Raw genomic sequence first — 23,180 nt, 5'->3', positions numbered from 1 at the left:
AGGGCGCCGTGAACTTGTAAGTCTTTTTCAGGCAGGTTCAAAAATGGTTCAAATGGCTCTGAGCACTATGGGACTTAACATCTGTGGTCATCAGTCCCCTAGAACTTAGAACTACTTAAACCTAACTAACCTAAGGACTTCACACACATCCATGCCCGAGGCAGGATTCGAACCTGCGACCGTATTCAGGCAGGTGTCCGGATACTTTTGATCACATATTGTAGATGTAAGCTATTTCGAGAAAGTCTGCTAACAAAATTTCAATAACCAGTTTTAAATGATGATTCTAGGAATATACTAAAACCCCCTATATATCACTCACATAGAGGTTGTGAGGATAAGATTAGAACAATTACAGCATGCACAGAGGCATTCAGTCTTTCTGCACTCCATATGTGAACGGAAGAGGGGAAGAAAACCTAATAACTGGTACGATGGGACATACCCTCTGTCATGCTCTTTGTGGTGGTTTGCAGAGTATGGATGTAGATATACAGAGAGCCAATTATCCCAGCCACTCTAATGACACCCATTGGCTAGCTATTACATTTACCAATTTACACCACTAATATACTGAGCCACAACACAAAAACACTAGTTATTCCAACTGCAACAGCCAGCACCAAAAACATAAACCAATGTTTGGGAAAATCCACGTGGTGGCTTCTCCACAATAATGGCCAACATGATGTTCAGCTGACAGATATCTTAACAAATTATGGGCACAGAGAAGCAATCCGAACTTCAATCTTCAGACATGAACACAACATCCACCACACGACCCTGCAACCTTGTAGTAGGGAGAAACTGGAGTCCTCTCACACAGCAAGCAACTTAATTGATGAAGATGATGTTGGTTTGTGGGGAGCTCAACACTGTGGTCATCAGCACCTGTACAAGTTCCCAATTGTTCCATTTCCAGTCTCACCATGTCCCGAATGATGAGATGATGAAGACAGTACAAATAACCAGTCCCGGGGCGGAGAAAATCCCTGACCTGGCTGGGAACCGAACTCAGAACTGTGTGATCTAGAGGCATCAATGCTAGCCACTAGACCACAAGCTGCATACAGCACTTTAATTAGCAGTTAAATGAACAACTGTCCAATGCAGAAGCCTATACAATGAGACACATATAATTATAGTCAAACACAAATGATGCCTGAACCTGAGCAGATATAGACCTCACAACCAAAGTATTGAGTCAGATCCCTATTCAACAATGTGATAAGGACTGTAGCAAACTAAAGTAGTAATGGTCAGGTTGAAAGACAAGCAATGTAGAACAACACCCACAATTCCAATTCATTGCTATTGCTCTATTCATCAATGATATGCCTGCAAGAATCCATTGTGCACCCTCTTCCACAACTACAGAACTCTTATAGTCTATGTGACATAAAACTGAAGAAACCTGCTAGTCCAATGAAGTGGCTCTGACATTCACTAACACCAGTTGTCACTGTCCTGCAAGAGTTGCATACCCAATCACACTAGACAATGAAGGGAGCCTCTACACCTGCCAAGCATGCTTCCTCAGCCAAGAGCTCTCACAGGACAATATGGAAGGCTGTCATACGAAAGGGGCACTGGCAAAACAGCACCACATTCCATAAACACATTGGTTCAGACTGCCAGACAGGTGAACACCCAGCACAATACCACATGTACAATTAGCAAACGGAAGGAAGACAGGGTAGTTAGCATTTAATATCTCACTGACAGCATGGTTATTGGAGAGCAAACAATACTTTGTTGAACAATAATTGGGAAAGAAATTCAGTGATGTTTACATTTTAGCATGCTAACCATCCTGGTGTCCATAGAAGTAAATTAGAGAAACACATAAGCCACACAGGGCTGCAGAAATATTTTTCCCAATACAAGAGCTTTTGCACAATGACAGCAACGGTAGCTAAAGAGAAGAGTGATGCGGACATGTTGGGAGATACCTAGCACCAAGGAGCTAATTGTGACAATATATGTAATGATGTGTACCAACAGCTACTGTCTCTTTCTCTTCCTGTGTTATGTGAGAGTCTGCCTGTGCACGTTTATGATTGTTGTTGATCTGGACTTGGTTTCCTTTATTATGTTGCTTGTGTCTGCTTATTATTTGAATCAATCCATAATGAAATTTGGAAAGTGGGAGAGACAGAGCACTGTCACAACTGGAGCTTTGAGAATGGGTTGTGAGTTCACCTGGGCATCACAGTTGGTAAGAAGATTGCCCATAAAAAGCAAGGGTCCAGATTTGAGTTCCAATCCAGCACAAAATTCAGTCTAGTAGTTTGAAGACTCCTTGCCTATTAACTATTTGTACTCAATTAGTATGCTCCCTAAATTTAAGAATTGATATGTTTCTTGTGAAACATTCTGACTGTTGCCCTGGCTATGTATGGAAAAAAAATTGGGTCACTATTCAATATTTCTTGTGTGTTTTGTCATAGATTATTTCTTTACATTTCCTCCTGTAGGTATATGCTTGGTCATTTCATTTATAAGAAAGGGAGATTGATATGAAATGCCAACATTGTAAGATCAGAAAATATATAGAATGAGAATCAGCATACAGGCTTGATTAAAAATCAAACTAAGAGAAGGTAATACATTTATGTTTGGAAATTTAGCTCAACTTCATGTGATGGAAGTGTTGTGAATGTACTAGGGTGAGAAGAGGGCACAACAGCACTTGCATTCTAGGAAGTTTGCTCTGTAAGTAATTCAAGGCCAAGCCGATATAAGTAGGAGCCATCTTTGTACTCATGGATTTATTCTGATCCATTTGTATGCCTTAAGCTGAGCATTTTTTGCATCTAATTAAATTCTTTCTAAATATTATAATCCTTCCTTGCATGTTTCATCTTTTACCTGTCCAAAGAAACAGTATTTTCTTAACATGTACTATACTGTTATTCTTTCTTCTTTTCTGTGTCATTAGTATATTCTGTGAGTTTATTTAATGCCTTGTGTAATAATTTCAGACTGGTAAGTGACAGATTACTATTTTTATAAAATTGTAAAACAGAATTTCTGGCACTTACTTACTTCAGGATGATATTTAATAATCCCAGCAGTTGTGTACCATAATTTTGTAGTTCTCTTAGGTGAAATTCCTTTTGATACAGATGACTATTTTTGGTAGTGTATTAGCTTTTGTAACTGTGTGCTATTGTCTTAACAGGAAGGGGGTGACTTATCCCTTAGAGAATGGTATCACAATGACTACTGAAATTGCTTTTGTAACTGAGTAACTGAGTACTATTGTCTTAACAGGAAGGGGATGACTTTTATCCCTTAGAGAATGGTACTGCAGTGACTACTGACATTGATTACTTGGACACATGGAAGCAAATGGAAGAGTGTGCAAATTTAGGTCTAGCAAAAAGCGTTGGTGTCTCCAACTTCAATAGTAAGCAGCTCAGCAGATTAATTGAAGCAGCTACCATTAAGCCAGTTATAAATCAGGTAACAAAATGCAGATATTTTAACAATATCTTGTTTAGTGTAGAAACCAAGGTAGAGTTCCATATTTTCTTGAATTGCTTTTAATAAAAGAGTAATGCTTCTAATTATAAATTCTTGATAGCTGTAAGATGGTTCATGACATCTTAAAAGAGCTTTCTCAGGCATAACTGAAACAGGTGAATCTTCTACCTGAAACGGGTATGAAGTAATGATGCTGGGGATGTAGTGAAAAATGAACATTTACATACTTGAAAAACACTTTCCCATTCAGTACAGCACAGTGCAGACCTTCACAGAGTACACAGGTGCATACCAACAGATGTTGCAAGTGTGAGCTATTAAATATCACTAAAGATGTAAAATACATCAACATTCCTCTGTATATAATAACACACAAATTCCATTATTATTATACAAATACTGAAATCTAATAGAAAACAGCAGTTTTGTTAGTATATCAGCATGATGTTCTTCGCAGTCCACTTTTGAAACTGTAATTTCACCATCACTAACTGATTCATGAACAAAGAAATGCCTTAGACAAATATGTTTCATTCTTTGGTGAAACTCAGGATTCTGGGCAAGCCAGACAGCAGATTTGTTGTCAATGTGTAAATCTGGTATTGCTTTCAACTGGCCCAGTTCCATTAAAAGCTTCTTGAGCCAGACAATTTCTCAAGCAGCTTCACAAACAGCCACAGCTTTAGCTTCAGTTGTGAAAATGTCAACAAAAGCTAGCCTTTGACTAATTGGACAGACTGGTGCCTCAGAATACAAATAAAGAATACCTGATGTCGAACATCATGGGCAAAGATCAGCACCATAATCAGCATCAATATAATACTCTCAAAACCCATTTTTAGAACTGTTTTTGTAAACTAGCATGTAACTTGTGTGTCTCTCAGGTATTCTAGGATAACTGTAATTCTGACTACATTACAATCTGTTTGATTTTCAAGATTTATTGATACAACACTGATAGCATATGCGAAATCATGTGTCACAAAAAGACAAGAATCAGCTTTGCACTTCTTGAAGCTCAATCTAGTGACATGATTACTGATTTTACCATCCAGCAACAAGGAGCATATTTTAGTCATTATGGATTTTTCTTCAAGCAATATACTCTTCCAGATACATCATCACATTATTCAGGTTGCTGTAAGTATGTGGTTTCTTTCACACTGCCATAAAGAAAAGCAGGTGAAACATCAATATGTACAGGTTTCATGCTCTCACTTGCAACAACAGTGGGTAATGATAGAATGATAGACATTCTAGCTATAGAACTAAAGATTTTGGTCATAGTCAATTCATCTTCACTGGAAGTAATCCTTAATCACCAGTCTTGTCTTTGTGCCATCAGCTTTTGGTTTCAATTTGTCTGTTAGTGATTGATACTGTTTGCAGGTGGTATTTCAGCCAAGCCCCATGTTTTATTTTATTGAAGAACTCCTATTTTGTAATCCGTGGCTTCATTCCAGAAATACTTCTGAACATACTACATGGTTTTACTGTGCATTTGTGGTTCCTGGTAAAAATGCTGGAACATTCATCACATATTCTCTAAACTGTTGTGGAGCTCTGAGGGTTAATTGATCATGCAGACATGGTAAGTTTTCTTCCCTTATGTCTTCTTGGTCTTCCTTCTGAGGGTCTTCATCTAAATTCAATAAATTACCATCCTCACTACTCTTGTTGTCAATAACAGACTGGTCCTCAGTCTCAGAAGCTGGATCCTACTGATTAAATAAATTTGCTAGAAAAATTTAACCTTTCTTGCTCTTCAGCAGCCTCTCCTCTAGGATGATATTTTATGATTTGATGCATTTGCACTCCTCTCCACAATGAATTCTGTAGCCTTGATTGTAGTCATATCCAATAAGAATTCATTTCACTGCTTACTCATCCATCTTCCTTCTCTTTTGTTTTGGAATATGAATGTAACAGGTGCAGCCTATCACACACAGGTTTTTCATTCATGGAATTTTGCCATACCACAATTCATATGGAGATGTCCCTGGAATATTGGAAGGTCCTGTTTGGTTCAGGATATAAATTGCAGTGTTATCCATGTACACCCAAAACTTTTTTTTTTAAAATACTTCCATGGCTCTGGCTGTTTCCAGGACTTGTGTTGTTCTCTTTCACTGTATCAGTTATGTCCAAGAGTGTACAGCATTGTGAGGTGCTGAATAATACTTTCTTTCTGAAGAATTTCCTCTACTTGTCAGTTATCAAATTCTTTTCCATAGTTCCTTGATGGTATGTCCAGCAGCTTTTACTTCAGCTATGAACTGGCTTGACTTTTCTACAACTCCAGATTTTTCTTCAATTTTCAACCCTAAATTTTATGCAATCATTTTCGAAAAGTACAAAATACTGATACCTCAACACTGAACTGTGAAACAGATCATACAGATATATGTGAATAAGCTTACTTGATTCCACAGTTCTCTTTTTATTCCTGAATGGGAAATGACAAGCCTCACCATTACTGCAGCCTTTACACAGTTCGCTGTCTATTTCTGCCATGATATTTAGCTCAATGTTAAATACGGAGTTAACATGGTGTTTGTTCTGATGTCCAGATCTTTCATGATAGAGCTGAAAATTACTGTCTCTGTGAGTGACATTGTCTTCACTGAGGGTACTGAGCTTCACTTTTCTCATAGCCAGCATGAAAAGTCCTCTAAAGTGACCATGGACTTGCGCTGCCTAATGACTTGGTCAGGCTTGAAATTGCAAATTCTACAGTTGGTATGAATTTAATTTCTGGATATTTGTCTTAGGTGCAAGAATGTAAAACAGATTCTTTTGAATCTGAGGTACGTACCACACATTTGACAAGTAATTGTGTCCCATTTTCCTCTAACTGCTGCTTCACTGTCTATTGCACCATTTCTAAGAGCTTCAATTGTGTAACCATTAGCTGCAGTTACTGACTGTTTTGTTGAAAAAATGGTGAAATGTCTTGAAACCATGTCTGTCATTTGCAATGTGACTTGTGGCACCATTGTATGTACCAGTCATTGTTTCAGCATTTACGAGAGTGGTTTGAAAAGTTCCTGGAATCACCATGAGAGGTCAGCGCTGGCACAACAAGTTGTTCACATAATATTCATTGGACTGTTGCCTGTAAACACATGCCACACTAGTGCTCTTAGAAGAGAACTGTGGTGGTGACGTGGCTCTGTTGTAGTTCCTGCGTAGAGATTTGCGAAGATGGAAAAAATTGAGATTCGAGCAGCGATTAAGTACTTCATAAAGAAAGGTATGAAAGCAAAGGACATTCACGCCAATTTCCAGAATACAATGGGGGGACTCTGCTCCTTCATATTCAACTGTTGCCAAGTGGACAAATGAATTTAAATTTGTTTGAGAGAGCTTAGATGATGATCCATGCAGTGGTCGACCAAGATGTGTCACTACTCCAGAAATCATTGCAAAAGTGCACAAAATGTTTATGGAGGATTGCCAACTGAAAGTGCATGAAACTGCTCATGCTTGCCAGATGTCATCTGGAAGGGTATATCATATTTTAAATGAAGAATTAGAAATGAAAAAATGAAATGAAAAAAATTATCTGCAAGATGAATGTCGTGACTCTTGACATTGTATCAAAAATGCATGAGAATGGACATATCGCAACAATGTTTGGCCCATTTTAGGCGAAATGAACAAGATTTTTGCACCGGTTTGTGACCACAGATGGAATTTGGGTGCACTACTATACCCTAGAGACAAAACAACTGTCAAAGCAGTGGAACCATGCTGATTCTCCACCACCAACAAGAGCAAAGACAATTCCTTTGGTGGGAAGGGTCATCACATCAGTGTTCTGGAATGCGAAGGGGATCCTGTTTGTAGATTATCTCCCCACTGGGCAAACAATTACTGGAGAATACTATGCTAGCCTCCTGGAACAAACTGCAACAAAAGATACATGAAAAAAGGCCAAGTTTGACCAAGTGCATTAACATACAAGGAGTCTACATTGAAAAATAAAAAAAATGTTTCAGTGATGTAAGTACTTTTTTCTATTCTGTTCTGAAAACTTTTCAAACCACCCTTGTAGAATTCATCAGAGAGGATATACACTACTGGCCATTAAAATTGCTACACCAAGAAGAAATGCAGACGATAAACGGGTATTCATTGGACAAATATATTATACTAGAACTTACATGTGATTACATTTTCACACAATTTGGGTGCATAGATCCTGAGAAATCAGTACCCCTAACAACCACATTGGGCCATAATAATGGCCTTGATACACCTGGGCATTGAGTCAAACAGAGCTTGGATGGTGTGTATAGGTACAGCTGCCCATGCAGCTTCAACACAATACCACAGTTCATCAAGAGTAGTGACTGGCATATTGTGATGAGCCAGTTGCTCGGCCACCATTGACCAGACGTTTTCAATTGGTGAGAGATCTGGAGAATGTACTGGCCAGGGCAGCAGTCAAACATTTTCTTTATCCATTAAGACCCGTACAGGACCTGCAACGTGTGATTGTGCATTATCCCGCTGAAATTTAGGGTTTCGCAGGGATCGAATGAAGGGTAGAGTCATGAGTCATAACACATCTGATATGTAATGTCCACTGTTCAAAGTGCCGTCAATTCAAACAAGAGGTGACCGAGACGTGCAACCAATGGCACCCCATACCATCATGCCAGGTGATATGCCAGTATGGCGATGACGAATACATGCCTCCAATGTGTGTTCACCGTGATGTCACCAAACTTGGATGCTACCATCATGATGCTGTAAACAGAACCTGGATTCATCCGAAAAAATGACGTTTTGCCATTCATGCACCCAGGTTCGTTGTTGAGTACACCATCACAGGTACTCCTGTCTGCGATGCAGCGTCAAGGGTAACCACAGCCATGGTCTTGGAGCTGATAGTCCATGCTGCTGCAAATGTTGTTGAACTGTTTGTGCAGATGGTTGTTGTCTTGCAAACTTCCCCATCTGTTGACTCAGGGATTGAGACGTGGCTGCACGATCTGTTACAGCCATGTGGATAAGGTGCCTGTCATCTCGACTGCTAGTGATATGAGGCTGCTGGGATCCAGCACAGCGTTCCATATTACCCTCCTGAACCCACTGATTCCATATTCTGCAAACAGTCATTGGATCTCGACCAATGCAAGCAGCAATGTCATGATACGATAAACTGCAATCACGATAGGCTAAAATCCAACCTTTATCAAAGTCGGAAATGTGATGGTACACATTTCTCCTCCTTACACGAGGCATCACAACAACATTTCACCAGGCAACACCGGTCAACTGCTGTTTGTGTATGAGAAATTGGTTGGAAACTTTCCTCATGTCAGCATGTTGTAGGTGTCACCACTGGCGCCAACCTTGTGGGAATGCTCTGAAAAGCTAATCATTTGCATATCACAGCATCTTCTTCCTGTTGGTTAAATTTCACATCTGTAGCACATCATCTTCATTGCTACACAATTTTAATGGCCAGTAGTGTTATAGCTAGAAGTATCACATATGTATTTATGTTAGCTGGTTCTTGAGGTTTGCCATCAGTTGCCAACTTCTTGCACACTTTTATTGTGTGGTAATGTTTCTTACAGTAATTGCATACTAATTTCATTTTCTTCTCTTCTCCATTCCTGAGATGATGACAGCCTTGATAAATCTGTAGTGAGGGCTTCTTGTTCACTAAAATCATCCTCCTTTGTTGTAAAAGGCTTCTCACATGCATTACATTGATTTGTCAGACTGCCAGCTGTTCTGTCATCTCTAGACATTGCCATTCGGCTAGATTCAATTAAAAATCTTTTTCTGGAATTATACGAAATATTTTAAAAATCAAGAACAAGTCAGGCATTTATGGACTATTTATGTTATCCTTCCTGTTTTATTTCACTCCACAGATTTGCAGCTTTGAAATATGAGTCACAATCATCTTCAGGAGCCTTTTTGTAACTAAAGAACTACAAACTAAAGTTGTAAACTTGGTCTTCAGAGACACCATCAAATATTCTGCACAATTCTGTCCACTCTTTGTAAGCTGTTTTCAGACACACTATTTTCTGCAAAGTTTCTTCCAACATATTTGTAGTTAAAACTTGTAAAGTGTTATTGTCTGCTTGATGGAAAACTTCTAATGCACTTTTGTAGATTGTCCTTTGTTCGATGATCATGCTTTCTATAAGTATAGGCAACTAGATATCACTAACCTGCCTTCCACAACATCCAGTGTGCCAGGAATTACTTGCAGACAAATAACTATTGTGTGCTTCCAAGTATTCTAGTTCGTTTTGTCTTTCAGAAGTTCTGAAGTTGATAATTTTCAATGTATTTTTGCTTGGTATTTATAACCTCAAAGAAATCATTTGCTTGGAGATAACTTTAAATTCTTGTAGCACAGAGTTACATTCTCATTTTTCTACAAGTATACTTTGAAGGTGCACCTGGGCCCGTAACCTGCTGGGATTTAGTGAAAAACAAACATTTACATGCTTGAAAAACACTTGCTTTACTTATTGTGTCTGGCTTCTTTGACACTGAGTGGCTGGTAACAATGCAGTTAATTAGAACACTCTGGATAAGTAATACTTAATTAATTACAATAAAACTTATCTTTTCCCACCAGTCTCATCTGCAGCTATGAAACTGCACATGTAGATTTGTAGTTCAGAACATACTAAATGAGCTAAGATTACTGAGTGGTGAATTGGTACGAGTTCAGAATGGCAATACTGTGGTTTCACTTCAGCCACTACAAAACATAAGTTCTTAGACACTTGCTGACACAGTTGTGGAAGTGTTGGCATGCAGACACAATTCACAGCAAACAGAAGTCTCTTCACTCCCCAATGGTTGATATGGGCTGTGTCATGGCAAGTCAACAGTACAATTATGTTACTGCAACAGGAACTTCCAGAAAGTGGGCAGGATCTGACCTCAAACGGCCTCTGGTGACATTATTCCAGGGTAGAGATGCAGTGGTGGCACCTCAGAACTAAGGGAGGCACAGCTTCTTCCCAGCATCTTACTGGCACCTTGTGATACCACTTTGCCATGTGCAGTACTTCTTGCACCGCTCTTGATACTTGACGATGCTCCATTATTAAATATGGCACAATTCACAGAGACAAAACAAATACCACTATCTGCTGAATACAAAAATACAATCTTCAGTTATTAAATAACAATGAAGATGTAAACTACATCGACAAATGCAGCACAGATTACATATTATCATTTTTCCTTCTAAATCAGTTTGTCACTAACAAAAATATGATCAAAGGCACAAATATGCTTATTACTCAACACAAAATAACTCTTATTATGGATATTTCTGAGATGCAAATTATGTTTTACTTATGGTCCCTTAGATTGTAATACATCAAAGTGTTACCAAGAAATATTACTATGAAGATTCTACACTTATGTTTCTCATATTTCAACCTGAAATAACAATTTTTTTAAATTATCAAAGTGGAAGATATTGCACTGAAACAGAACATGTAGCAATTAAACTGTGACAGTTTATGTAATGACCACATTATGTTGTTTTTTTAAATCAATTTTGTTTTTGGGAATAATATTGTCAGTGCTGAAATAACATAACAATCAGTCTTATTCATATTACGTAAATTTTATATACCTGTAGTCTGTTATGATCCAAGACACAATTCTCCAAACAATCTACCATGGTAAAATTTATTTCATCATATTAGGGAGTTATCTTTTCTGAATAACATAGTATAGATCACAGTTTTATTTACATATATTATTATACATTTTCGAACTTCACCTATGTGTAGTACAGCATTTAACCACAATAATCAAGAAATTGACTATCCCAGATGGCTGAGCATGTAAGGACTGCCCACTTTCAGGACATGGGGACATGCACCAGTCCAGAACGGAATATGCCTCACAGATTAACAGCAATGACCAGTGTACTAGCCAACCAGGATGTGGTTTTAGGTGGATTTCTACATACATCTAGGTAAATACTGGGTTGGTCCCCATGTCCTGCCTCAGACATACAATGTGAAAACCCTTTGAAAAACAATGTCGCATTTGACCATGAAGGGGTATACAGATTCCTCCCCAGGCAGGTGCTGATACTAGTGTTAAAATGCTTTTGTGAGTGGTCACCTCAATGTAAAAATAGCCTGTATGCAAGATTGTTGGTTCTTCATGAACCTTGGAGACATACTATACCAGTCCTGACCCAGCATTGGCTGGAAATAGCTCACAAGAAAGGAAAGAATAAAGGAATCAAGAAATTATGAAATCAAATATGATAACTGTATGTTGTAACAGAATCCAAGAACTCTGTGGTTAAGCATCCATAATTAATTTTAACAAACTGTATATACACATAAAAATTGCATACATTATATCATGCATGAAAATAAGGAGCTTTCTTGTCTTATGATTCACTTGAACTAGAAAGCTGCAGTCTCACAGTGATTATTTTAAATGTGTAATTTATCAGCTTGAATTGTAATTGTTACAGATTGAATGCCACCCTTATCTTAACCAGAAGAAACTAATTCATTTCTGCAAGGAAATGGACGTAACAGTAACTGCCTACTGTCCACTTGCAAATCCATCTATGATAATGCCAGGAGGGGAAGTAACAACATTGGATAACCCAAAGTTGAAGTTACTTGCTGCCAAGTACAAGAAGACAGTTGCTCAAGTTATTCTTAGATATGTGGTAAGATACGTGCATTAAAATTAATAGTAACAATTAGAACTAAAGAGGATCTTATCATTTTTATGTTGGCATTGTTTACACTGGAAAAAAATAAGCAAAATGCTTCATTCATGTTTTGGCGCACATTCTCTCTTTGAGAATGAACCCCACTTCAAATTTTCACTTGCGTTATCCTTTGCATTACAGTAAGCTGGGTTTGGCTTTTTTTATCAGATAAGTTATCTGGTATATGTTTCTAACTGTCTGGTATCATTTAAAGTTCAGATTTCATTGTTAGCTGAATAATACAGAATACAAATAGCATCATTCAGAGACTGTGCTCAAACTGTGCATCAGCTGCTCTTTGCTCAGTCTCTAAGTATCACTAGATGGAAAATATTCTATTACTGTAGCAGTGTGGTGGACCACTGCCCAGACTGTGAAACAAAATGATGCATTTCTGTTGTCTATGACTGCAGGTGAGTGATTGACCCTCAGCCCTTTTATACTCTCACTCTTGTCTTGTCAAGAGAAGCTTTTTAACAATGTACATCTTTCAAATTATATGTAGGCTGGCATCATTTAACCTGGGTCAGTCACTCACATGTGGTTGTAGGCTATGGAATTGCATAACCTTATTTCATCGTCTGGACTCCATAATTATAGGTAGTGGTATGGCACACAGCTACAGTGATCGAATACTTTTCCTGAAGTGGAACTTACAGACTGAACAGTAATCAGCTCATGCACTGTTTAGTGGTAAATATGTTGAACTGCAGAACAACATGGATCTTAAACTGGTCTCAATGAGAGCAATTACATAATAAACAATCAAATAAATTTATGATGGGTCATCATGACTTGGAGATAACTGCACTGAAGATAGCTATACATTAGCTGAAATCAATCTGCATTAAACAGATTCAACATTTATAATTGATGCTGCTCTTTCTCCTTTCTTGGATCTCATTAATATGACCATGGAGCACACAGTTTCTGATATTAATAAACCTGAAATAAATTGGTGTAATGGTTTGACATTCAAAGTGAGAATAATACAGCAAACAAATGTAGAAATATCAAACATGCATCATTAGTGCATCATACATCTTGGATGGTCAAACATATTTTAATACATAATAAACTCTAAATATCATATGGCTCTGTGACTTCACACATTTACAGATTTTGATCTTAGTTAGTTAATTTTAGGTTCAATGGGTCAGTTGCACGATAAATTGTACTGGCCTGTTTTATATTCACATTACAAATTAATTTTTAAATATAGCTACATGCATAACATTTATAAGAATATTTTTGTTTCACTTGGTTTGTTTTTGTTGTTATTATCATTATTATTAAGTATACATATCTGAGTTATTAATGCCTGCCCACCACCTTTCACACATTACAAGAACGGAGATTCTTCTACAGAACAGAAGTTGTCAAGAAGAAATTTCTCCTGGTTGTTTTAAAAATTTACTTTGCTGTATGTCAAACATATTATATAACTGGGTACATAATCAAAAGTTTTTATTGCAGCATTGTACATCCCATTCTATGCAAAGGGCAACCTTAATGTGGAGCAATTAATTTCATTTTTCCTCCTGGTATTGAAATTATGTACTCATTGTTCCTTTTAAACTGCATTGTAACATTCACATTAAACTTCATGAGGGAATAAATATAATGTAAAAGCAGTAGCTAGGATTCACAATTCCTTAAACAGATGACTCTACAAGATGATCAGGGATGAGCACCACATATTATTCTTACAGCATATTTTTGAGCAATGAAGACTTTTTTTCTCAAAGATGAGTTACCCCAGAACATTATTACATATGACATTATTTAATAAAAATATGCGGACTATGTCAACTTACTGATTTATTTCTCCTCAAGATCTGCAATGATTATAAGTGCAAATAAGACTGAAATAACTTGTTTTAGGAATTCCAAAAATGTGCTTTTCCAAGTTAGCTCACCAATATGGCCACCTAGGAATTTTGGAATGTCTGCCTTATTTATTATTTCCTCACTATGCATTACACATTTCATTTGGTGTAGTACATCTAGATGTTTGGAATTGAACATATTCTGTCTTTTTAAAATTGAGAGTTAGAACATTCACAGAAAACCAATCAATGACACTATTAAGAACATTGTTTACCATTTCTTCTATTGCTGTATGAATGCATGGGTTGATTACAATACTATGTCATCCATAAAAAGAACTAATTCTGATTGTTGTATATTAGATATAAGATTGCTTATACATGTGAGGAACAATGGCAGACCTAAGACTGAGCCTTGGTGAACTCCATATGTGATTTCTGCTCAGCCAGAGGAATTTCCCCTGATTACATTGGTTCAGTTACTAAGTACAACTTTCAAACAATGGAAACTCCAGGTAGGAATTTCAACAGTGTAGGAAAAGACAGATTGCTACGTACTGTAAAGAAGGCATGTCAAGTTGCAGACAGACACAATTAAAAGACACTTACATAAAACTTTCAGCCAAAGTCCTCATCAGTAAAAGAGAGACACATGCTATTTACACACATGCAAGAAATGACACACACAACTGCCAATGCCAGCATCTTGGGCATTCTGGCCCGAGATGCTGGAATAGGTGGACATGTGTGCATGCGGTGTGCTTGCTTGTGAGTGTGAATGGTGTGTGTGTGTGTGTGTGTGTGTGTGTGTGTGTGTGTGTGTGTGTGTGTGTGTGTGTGTGTGTGTCTTTACAGAAGAAGAACAAAAGCTTTATGTAAGTGTCTTTTAATTGTACTTTACTGCAACTTGATGTGTCTTCTTTACAGTAAGAAGCAATCCTTCTGTTCCTGCACTGTTCTTAAGTACAATTTTCTGCAGACTTTTGGCTAGATACGCCATTATCCACTGGTTGGTCACACTGGCTGGTTTATCTAGGATGTTATTGTTATTCACACAGTCAAATGTCTGAGGCATGTCACAAAAAATACCAACTGGTGCTATTTTGTTACATAATGTTTGTAAAATTTGGTGAGTGAATGCATAAATGGTGTTTTCAGTAGAGCAACACTTTTGAAAGGCAAACTGTTATTTACTGATGATATTATTTATTTTCGGGTGTATTTTAGAATACACCACCTTCTCAAAAAATTTGGAAAATGACATCAGTAGAGAAACAGATCAGCAGTTATTGACATCTCTCATACCATCTTTATTATAGAGATGTTTAACAAAGGGGTATTTCAGTCTCTCTGGAAAAATGCTTTGAGTAAGTGATGTATTACATATCTCATATAAGACAGGGCTTCTGTGGAAAAAAATCTTTAGTACTGTGCTGGAAATACAACCAGATCCATATGAGCTTTTATTTTTGATGGAATATATAATTTTTTTAATTTCGGAAAAAGATGTTGATGATATGTTCATATGATTAAATTTGATGAGAATTTCTGTTTCAACATACTGCTGTGCTTTTTCTCTTGAACTGTTTGTCTCTGTATTTTCTACTGTCTTTAAGAAACGACTGTTAAATGAATCTGTTGCCTGTGGCTAATCATTTATTGCCCTTTCATTTAAGTCAATAGTGATGTTATCCTTTTATTTTGCTGGTTCTCCCACGTTACATTTCCCTATACTCCATATACTTTAAATCTGTTGTTGGAATTAATGACTTCTGACATAATATGCATTTTCCTTTATTTTTTAAGAACTTTTCTTAGTAATTTTGAGTAGTTTTATGGTTTGTAACTACTGCAGGAGCTTTATTTGTTTTTGCCTTTAAATACAATTCCCGTTTCTTTTCACAAAATATTTTAATCCCTCTAGTCATTCATGTTTTATCACATGGCTGTTTAATATCCTTTTTGATTACATTATACAGAAAGCTATTTTCAGATAATGATATGAATGTATCATGGAACAGATTAAATTCCATGTCAGCATTTGGTTCATTATAAATTTCATCCTAGGTCATCTCTTGTAAACTATTCTTAAAAGCATTTGTTCTGGAGTCATTAATTATTCTAAATATGAGGCACTATCTCATTTACTTCAACTAATTGTACATCATGATTAGAGAGAGCATTTGTTACTGGATATATGGTTATTTCGTTTCTTTGAGCTTCATAAAAGAAAAGATTATCAATTAGGATCCTACTGTCTTTATCCACCCGTTTTCTCACAAGTGGTTCAAAATTTCCCAATGGGGATTTATATACAGTTAGAATTAAAAGTGAACTATTTTTCATGTTAATTCACAAGAACACACTTCTATGTGCTAGTAACTATAAAATCTACTTGTCTCAATGTTTCTGAACTAATGTTCTATCTTAATATATGTAACAACTTCTCCTTTCCCATATTTGTTCTACGTGAGTAAGATGCCAGAGTGTAATCTTTTATATTTAACTTCTCTGACCCTGTCATTATGTTGTGTTGAAATATTCACTGGATGCCTATTTTTTCAGCACACTTTAAGTTTTCTAAACAGCCAAGATGATCTTTTACCTTATTACTCAGTCCCATAATATTTTGACGAAATAAGCTAACCTTACTTTTATGTGTGTTTATAAGCATTTTATGTGATTATTCTGTTATTTTAACTTATTTTATCAGAGGGTGCCTGAATGCTGACCTTTATCTAAAGAGGCACCACTATGACACCATTAACCACAGGGATCTTGTATTGTCTGAGCCCCCCCCCCCCTCCTCACCCTCCTTGTATATTTTCTGCAAGAAGCTCAGCCAACCTATCTTTCCCTCTCTTTTTAAGATATATGCCATATCTCATCGATTCCCATCTCCCAGTCATAGCAACAGGCACTGCACTCATGTGCAATTTCATTTCAGTCAGCAGCAGCCAGCTTAAGTCTGTTTTCACACAGCTCACAACAGTATTAACCTATGGCTGGTCATGGCACTGTAGGATCTCCACAAAACTCACACTTGTGTGTGTGTGTGTGTGTGTGTGTGTGTGTGTGTAGTTGCTACTCCTATTTCATTCAGGTCACCCCTAATGCTGTAATTTCTATCTTTAGTCAGGCTCTGCTCTGCTCCACCTACTATGATAACCTAATGCTCCTGTCAAAATCTTTACAGCAATTCCCTACAACCTCTGTTGCCTGGCTTAGGCTAGAACTTGGCTTCACAATACTTGTGACCTAATACTCCATTCCTAATTTATCTTGTACCGTCTTGCTTACACTTCTCCCATGGCTTCTACATAACAGCAAGACTCTTTCTTTCTTACTCTCTTTTGGTACTGGCCTACACTTAGGTTCTTTACCAGAAGTCTACTGCAACTTATTGTGACCTACAGCTAGATGAGGCTCTTCCCTCCAACTTCTGGTAACAAGTCAAAGCTCCTGGGTACTATAGATGAAGCTGCAGAGGAGTTTCCCTTTCTCCCATTACTTGTTACGCCTTACCCATTTCCCATGACCTTTTTTTCCCTTCAACCTATCTACCTTAAACAATCTTTGCCTCTTGTTCAATGGTTCTCCTATCTTTTTTGCGGAGCCTACATTGCCATGGGAGGGCCTCACTGAATTCCCTATCCAATTCTCCGCTGCAGTCACCCCAGTGGAATTCCAGCCCACAATCTACACATACCACTCCATATCTGACTACCTTACAGCAATACCCACACTTATCATGCATTTCACCACAGATTAAACACATAGAATTAAAACACTTAACACACTTTACATTATATGAATTTTCATAGTTTACTAATCTCAAAATAAGCACAAAAATTAGGCCTACAGGTAAGCGATTCAGGTGTATGTTGCAACATTAAAAGTTGATTATTATAACTTAAAAAAGAACTCATCACTCACTTAACTGTTAATTAACTTATTCACAATAAAATGCTTTTAGTTGCTACGTATCATGAGTATTACTTGATATTAGACAATATTTGCTATTGGCGGAATACGGCCTACTGTGCTTGATGCGATTTTATGAGATAATTTAAAAACAAAACATCAGGGAATCATCGGTTGCCTGGATGAAGAGTTATAAAGGGAATGAACTTACACATAAAACATACTTCACACAATCACTTTACTGTATAAAAATTGACTATTTTTAACCAGTAACACAAATGCTGCTTCAGCCTGACACTGGTGCCGTCAATTGTCTGTCAGATTTATTTATTTATTTATTGAGTCCTTTGATCATATGTAGTACAGTGTACAGGATGATATTGGACTTATTGCTAAGTTCAAAATGATACATATTTAAATAATCATTTTTCAACATGCTACCAATTTCAATAGTTGTAGCTCTTACAATGATACAATGTTACAAATTACAGTAGCTTTAGTTCTTAACAGTTATTCTGGTCCAAGTATTCCTTTACTGAGTAGAAACAGTGGTACTGTAGATATTCTCTGACAGATCTTTCAAAAGCACTAATATTTTGTAAGCATTTTATACTATTTGATAGTCTATTGTAGAGTTTAATACCCAGATAGCATGTACCTTTCTGATACAAACTGGTACTGGCTGGGGGTACAGGCAAGTTATATTTTATTCGAGTATTATAATCATGTATATCTTTGTTTTTTAAAGTGTTATCATCATTTCCTATCATATACTTTTTTATGTACATTAGTATGTCAACAATAAACATACTTGGTAGAGGTAGTATATTCAGTGCTTTAAATATTGGTTTGCAGGACTGTCGAGCACTACTCCCTGTCATAATCCTAATGGCTCTTTTTTGTATTCTGAAAGTCCCTTGAGCTGCTGGGGAATTTCCCCAGAATATGAGTCCATACTTGAGATGGGCATTGAAGTACGCATAATAGGCACACAATAGTGCCATTTCATTTTGAGAACCCTAAGAAGATAACAGCCTGTGCTCAGCTTGGCATTAATTTGTTCTATGTGTTTGTCCCATTTTAAGTCTCTTTGTATCCAGATGCCGAGAAATTTTGTAGCCTCATCATTTGCAATAGGGTGTTGATTGATTTTTATTTCTGGATATATCAATGTGGTGTTTTGGTGGTTATGGAAATTTAAGGCTACTGTTTTGTTGTGGTTTATTATCAACTGGGTTTTCTGCCATCCAATTACTTAGATGTTTTGTAACTGTGTTTACTTCTTCTTGTATATCTTCATTTTTTGCTGCTTTTACCAGTATTGTAGTGTCGTCAACAAACAGTATTACTTTGTGGGAATCAATATGTATATCCAAATCATTGACATATAACAAGAAAAGTAGGGGTCCCATTACCGAGCCTTGCGGTACCCCGTAAGTGATTGGGCTTTCTGATGGTACATATTCTGTGATTATTCATGCTTTATCATCTATATGTCTGATGGATACTTTTTGTTTACGGTCGCTGAGAAATGAACGAATACAATCATTTGCCAACCCTCTAATTCCATAGTGCTCTAGCTTCTTCAATGGGGTTTTGTGGTTTACCATATCAAAGGTTTGGTTAGGTCCAAAAATATACCTGTTGTTTGTTGTTTTTCATCTATTGCTTTTAATACAGTAGATATGCATTCATAGATTGCTGTCTCCATTGATTTCTTGCTTCTAAATCCATGTTGAGTATTAGATAGCACACTATTTTTGTTTATAAACTTTAACAACTTACTACACATAATTTTTTCTATTACTTTTGAGAAACAGGATGTTAATGTAATGGGACGATAGTTTATTACTCCATCTTTGTCACCAGCTTTGAAAATAGGGATGACTTTTGATGTTTTTAGTTGATCTGGAAAGATGCCTGACTCTAGGGAACAGTTGCATAAGTGAGTAAGGGGGTCAATTATATTTTGGATACGGAGTTTTAGGATTCTGTTCGGTATACCATCAATTCCTGCTGAGTATGTTGTCTTTAGTTCTCTGACAGCCTTCAATGTCTCCTCCCTGCTTACTTGGTCAACAAACATTGAAAATTTATTACTGTTGCACTTGTTTACCACTTGATGCTGAGTTGAACTAAAATTAGTTTTTATTAAATTTTCAGCTATCCTAGTGAAGTATTTGTTGAATATGTTTGCTGTTTCTGTAGGCTGTAAAATATTTTTATTGTTGTGTATCAAGACAATGTTCTCCTCAGTTCTCTTATTTGCCAGTTTCTTTTTTAATGGTGTCCCACATAGCTTTCACTTTATTTGTAGAATTATTTATGTAGTAATCATTGTACATTCTTTTTGCCTGTTTAATGACCTTTTGTAAGATTTTAGTGTATGTTTTGTAGTGAGTATGCATTTCCTCAGTGGCATTATTTTCTTTGCAGATTCTGTGGAGCTCCCTTTTTTTCTGGCAAGAAGTTCTGATTCCCTTAGTAATCCAACCCTTTCCTCTAGTCTTCTCTCTTATATTTACCATTTTTTGAGGGAAGGATGTATCAAAATGCTTTACCATTTTTTCTGGAAAAATATTGAATTTCGAATCCAGATTTTGCTTTTCATAGACATCAGACCAGTCTTCAGTATGCAATAGTAAGTTGAAGTGGTCAATGCTTTTCTGCCTGTAGATCCTTCTCTTGACCTTTAGTAAGTTATTCTTAACCGGTCTTCCTTCCTTTGTGGTGGTAAGTATTTGAGCTTTGTGGTCACTGTATCCTGTGTTAAACACTTTTACTGACCACTCCAATTTCTCTTTATCAATCAGGATTTGATCTAAACCTGTCTGACTGATTGGTGTTATTCTCATTGCAACTTTAACTGTGGCTGTAAGGTTGTGTTTTAATGAGATTGCCAGAGCGGTTTTCTGTTCACACTTACTAATAAAATCTATGTTAAAGTCAGCACATACTACAACAACACACCTTGTTTTATGCAGCTTATTTAAGAAAATTTCCATTTTTTTCTACAAATACCTCAAACTTTCCCATTGGAGAGCGGTACACTGTAGCTATTATCAAACCTAATTTTGGAATTTTTATCACTGTCATCTCAAAGTCTTTTTCACAACTTAGGAAGGTGACATTATCTATTTTAGTAACTTCTATATTATCTTTTGCATATATGGCTACACCTCCATAGTGACCACTAGGTCTACAATAGTACTCAGCCAGAGTGAAATTGTGTAGACAGACAGATTTAATTAAGTTCTCGTCAAGCCAGTGTTCTGAAAGACACATTACGGAAATATCCTCTAGTTCATGCATTAATAAAATATTTAGTTCTTCTACTTTATTGCATAGGGACTGAACATTTTGGTGAAAGATCTTTATTACAGAATTTGTGGGAAAATCTACAGTACCACCTACCTTCAGTTTAAATGTTTCTTGTTTGTGCAATTTGTAGGTACTGCTTTTCGCAGTAAAAAATCATTCAGATTTCTTCTAGTTGGGCGAGATGAGTCTTCCCTAGTGATCCATTTCTCCAAGGTACTCTGACCTGCAATCTTTTTGTGCTTCTTGTCACTCTTGTTTACAAGACGGCAGATTTCTTCAGCCAAGAACTGTTTACCATAGTAATTCAAATGTAGGCCGTGACTGGTATACATGTCTCTGTTTAATGTACTAACATCTATTAGATTCACATGAGGATATTTTTTGCACAGTTCATTTATCTCAATGTTCACTCTTTCTATCAGTTTGTTTACACATGACCAGGGCGAGAAGTCATACGTATGGGGTTGATTTACCACAGTTACGTTTGTTTTGTTTAATTTGGGCAGGACACTGTCGAGAACTGTGATGAGTATTTTACCTTTATCTCTGCCAATGTCGTTTGAGCCTGCACAAATTACGACACAGTTATCAAAGTCAAGGTTTTCACATGATTTTGCAAGAGACTTCGTAACTTCTTCCATTTTTGCCCCTGGCTTTATAAAGGCTTAGATATGCTGTGGCTACTATAGTTTTTAATGTACAACTAAGTCACTTATATCACTGTACTTGTCTCTCAGACGAATGTCTTATGAGCTATGTAGATTAACTATTGTGCAAATGGGTACTGAGATTGTACTTTTAGCATATGACTAATGGATATCTGCTGTGTGACCATGAGACAGCCAGAAGCTCGCAATAACTGCCAGCTACCTGTTACTGTGGGGGGTAAAGCCACCAGTAACTCATTTCCTCACCATCTCCTGACATTTCATAGCTGCCTACTCATTGGTTAGCTATGGTAAAGCCTCCTGATGTTACGTTTACATGTAACCTTACCAAACCCACATTCTGTTCCAAAATTTCTGAGAATGGTACTTGTAATGGAATAATTACCATCTGGTGGTAACAAAATACATTTTAAAATATCGGTACCTCTACACTATCAACTTCTGCTGCAACAAAATTAGCTAGTCTTTCTCCCACAACTGACAATAAACAAGCACATAGGAAAATGATCTTTTCTGTAAACATTATCCTTCAAATCCCAAAATGGTGTACAGCACACTTGTTGCCATTAACATGCATTATCTTTAATCACAAAAAATTAAACTTCTCACACTTAAAAGATGAATGTGGCATAGTGAAATCTGACCAAATTTAGAATGAAAATTCCTTGGTACTGGAAGAATAATAAATACAGTTGTTTTATTTACAGTAGATATTGACTATTATGTGCCATTACATTATTATTTACTAATCCTCAAAAAAAGTTGCATAATTGGATACCAACAGAATTGGGACACTTGTCTTATATAACTATTAAGGTAATCTTTGTCCAGTTCTACTTTACTTCATATTTACAAAGTTAGTTGCACTTTCCAATGACACAAAAACCAAACAGATTATTCATCTTCTTCCACTCATATTGTGCAAATTCTAACCATACTTTGTATCCAATTGTCTAAATTATGTATTAGTTCACTATCTAACCTGTTTTAATTCTCATCACTTTCTTGACCCCACTCCACTTGACTCACTATTCCTTACTCCTCTCTCTCTCTCTGACTGCTGCTTCTTCTATCAGTAGTCCAGTCCCATCTTGATTGCTCAATATTACCTGCCTAGTTAATGTCATCTTTCAATTGACAGTACCCTCCAGTAGTGAAAATGGGAGTCAGGTGGGCACATCTTATGAACTTAGTATTCTGTTT

At 36.8% G+C, this 23,180-nt stretch overlaps 1 protein-coding gene across 1 annotated transcript in view; it reads left to right on the top strand.

Annotated features, from left to right (window-relative positions):
• Positions 1-23,180, top strand: part of LOC124712372 (aldo-keto reductase family 1 member B1-like) — a 75,620-nt gene that overhangs the window by 33,352 nt on the left and 19,088 nt on the right. Inside the window, exons 4-5 of the mRNA XM_047242668.1 lie at positions 3,277-3,468; positions 11,987-12,190. Coding sequence (XP_047098624.1) covers positions 3,277-3,468; positions 11,987-12,190 — 396 coding nt within the window. The remainder of the gene's footprint in view (positions 1-3,276; positions 3,469-11,986; positions 12,191-23,180) is intronic.

This window comes from Schistocerca piceifrons, chromosome 8, assembly GCF_021461385.2.
Source record: "Schistocerca piceifrons isolate TAMUIC-IGC-003096 chromosome 8, iqSchPice1.1, whole genome shotgun sequence".
Taxonomy (NCBI): Eukaryota; Metazoa; Arthropoda; class Insecta; order Orthoptera; family Acrididae; genus Schistocerca; species Schistocerca piceifrons.
Note: the sequence above shows the minus strand (reverse complement) of the source record. Positions and strands in the feature narration are given on the sequence as shown.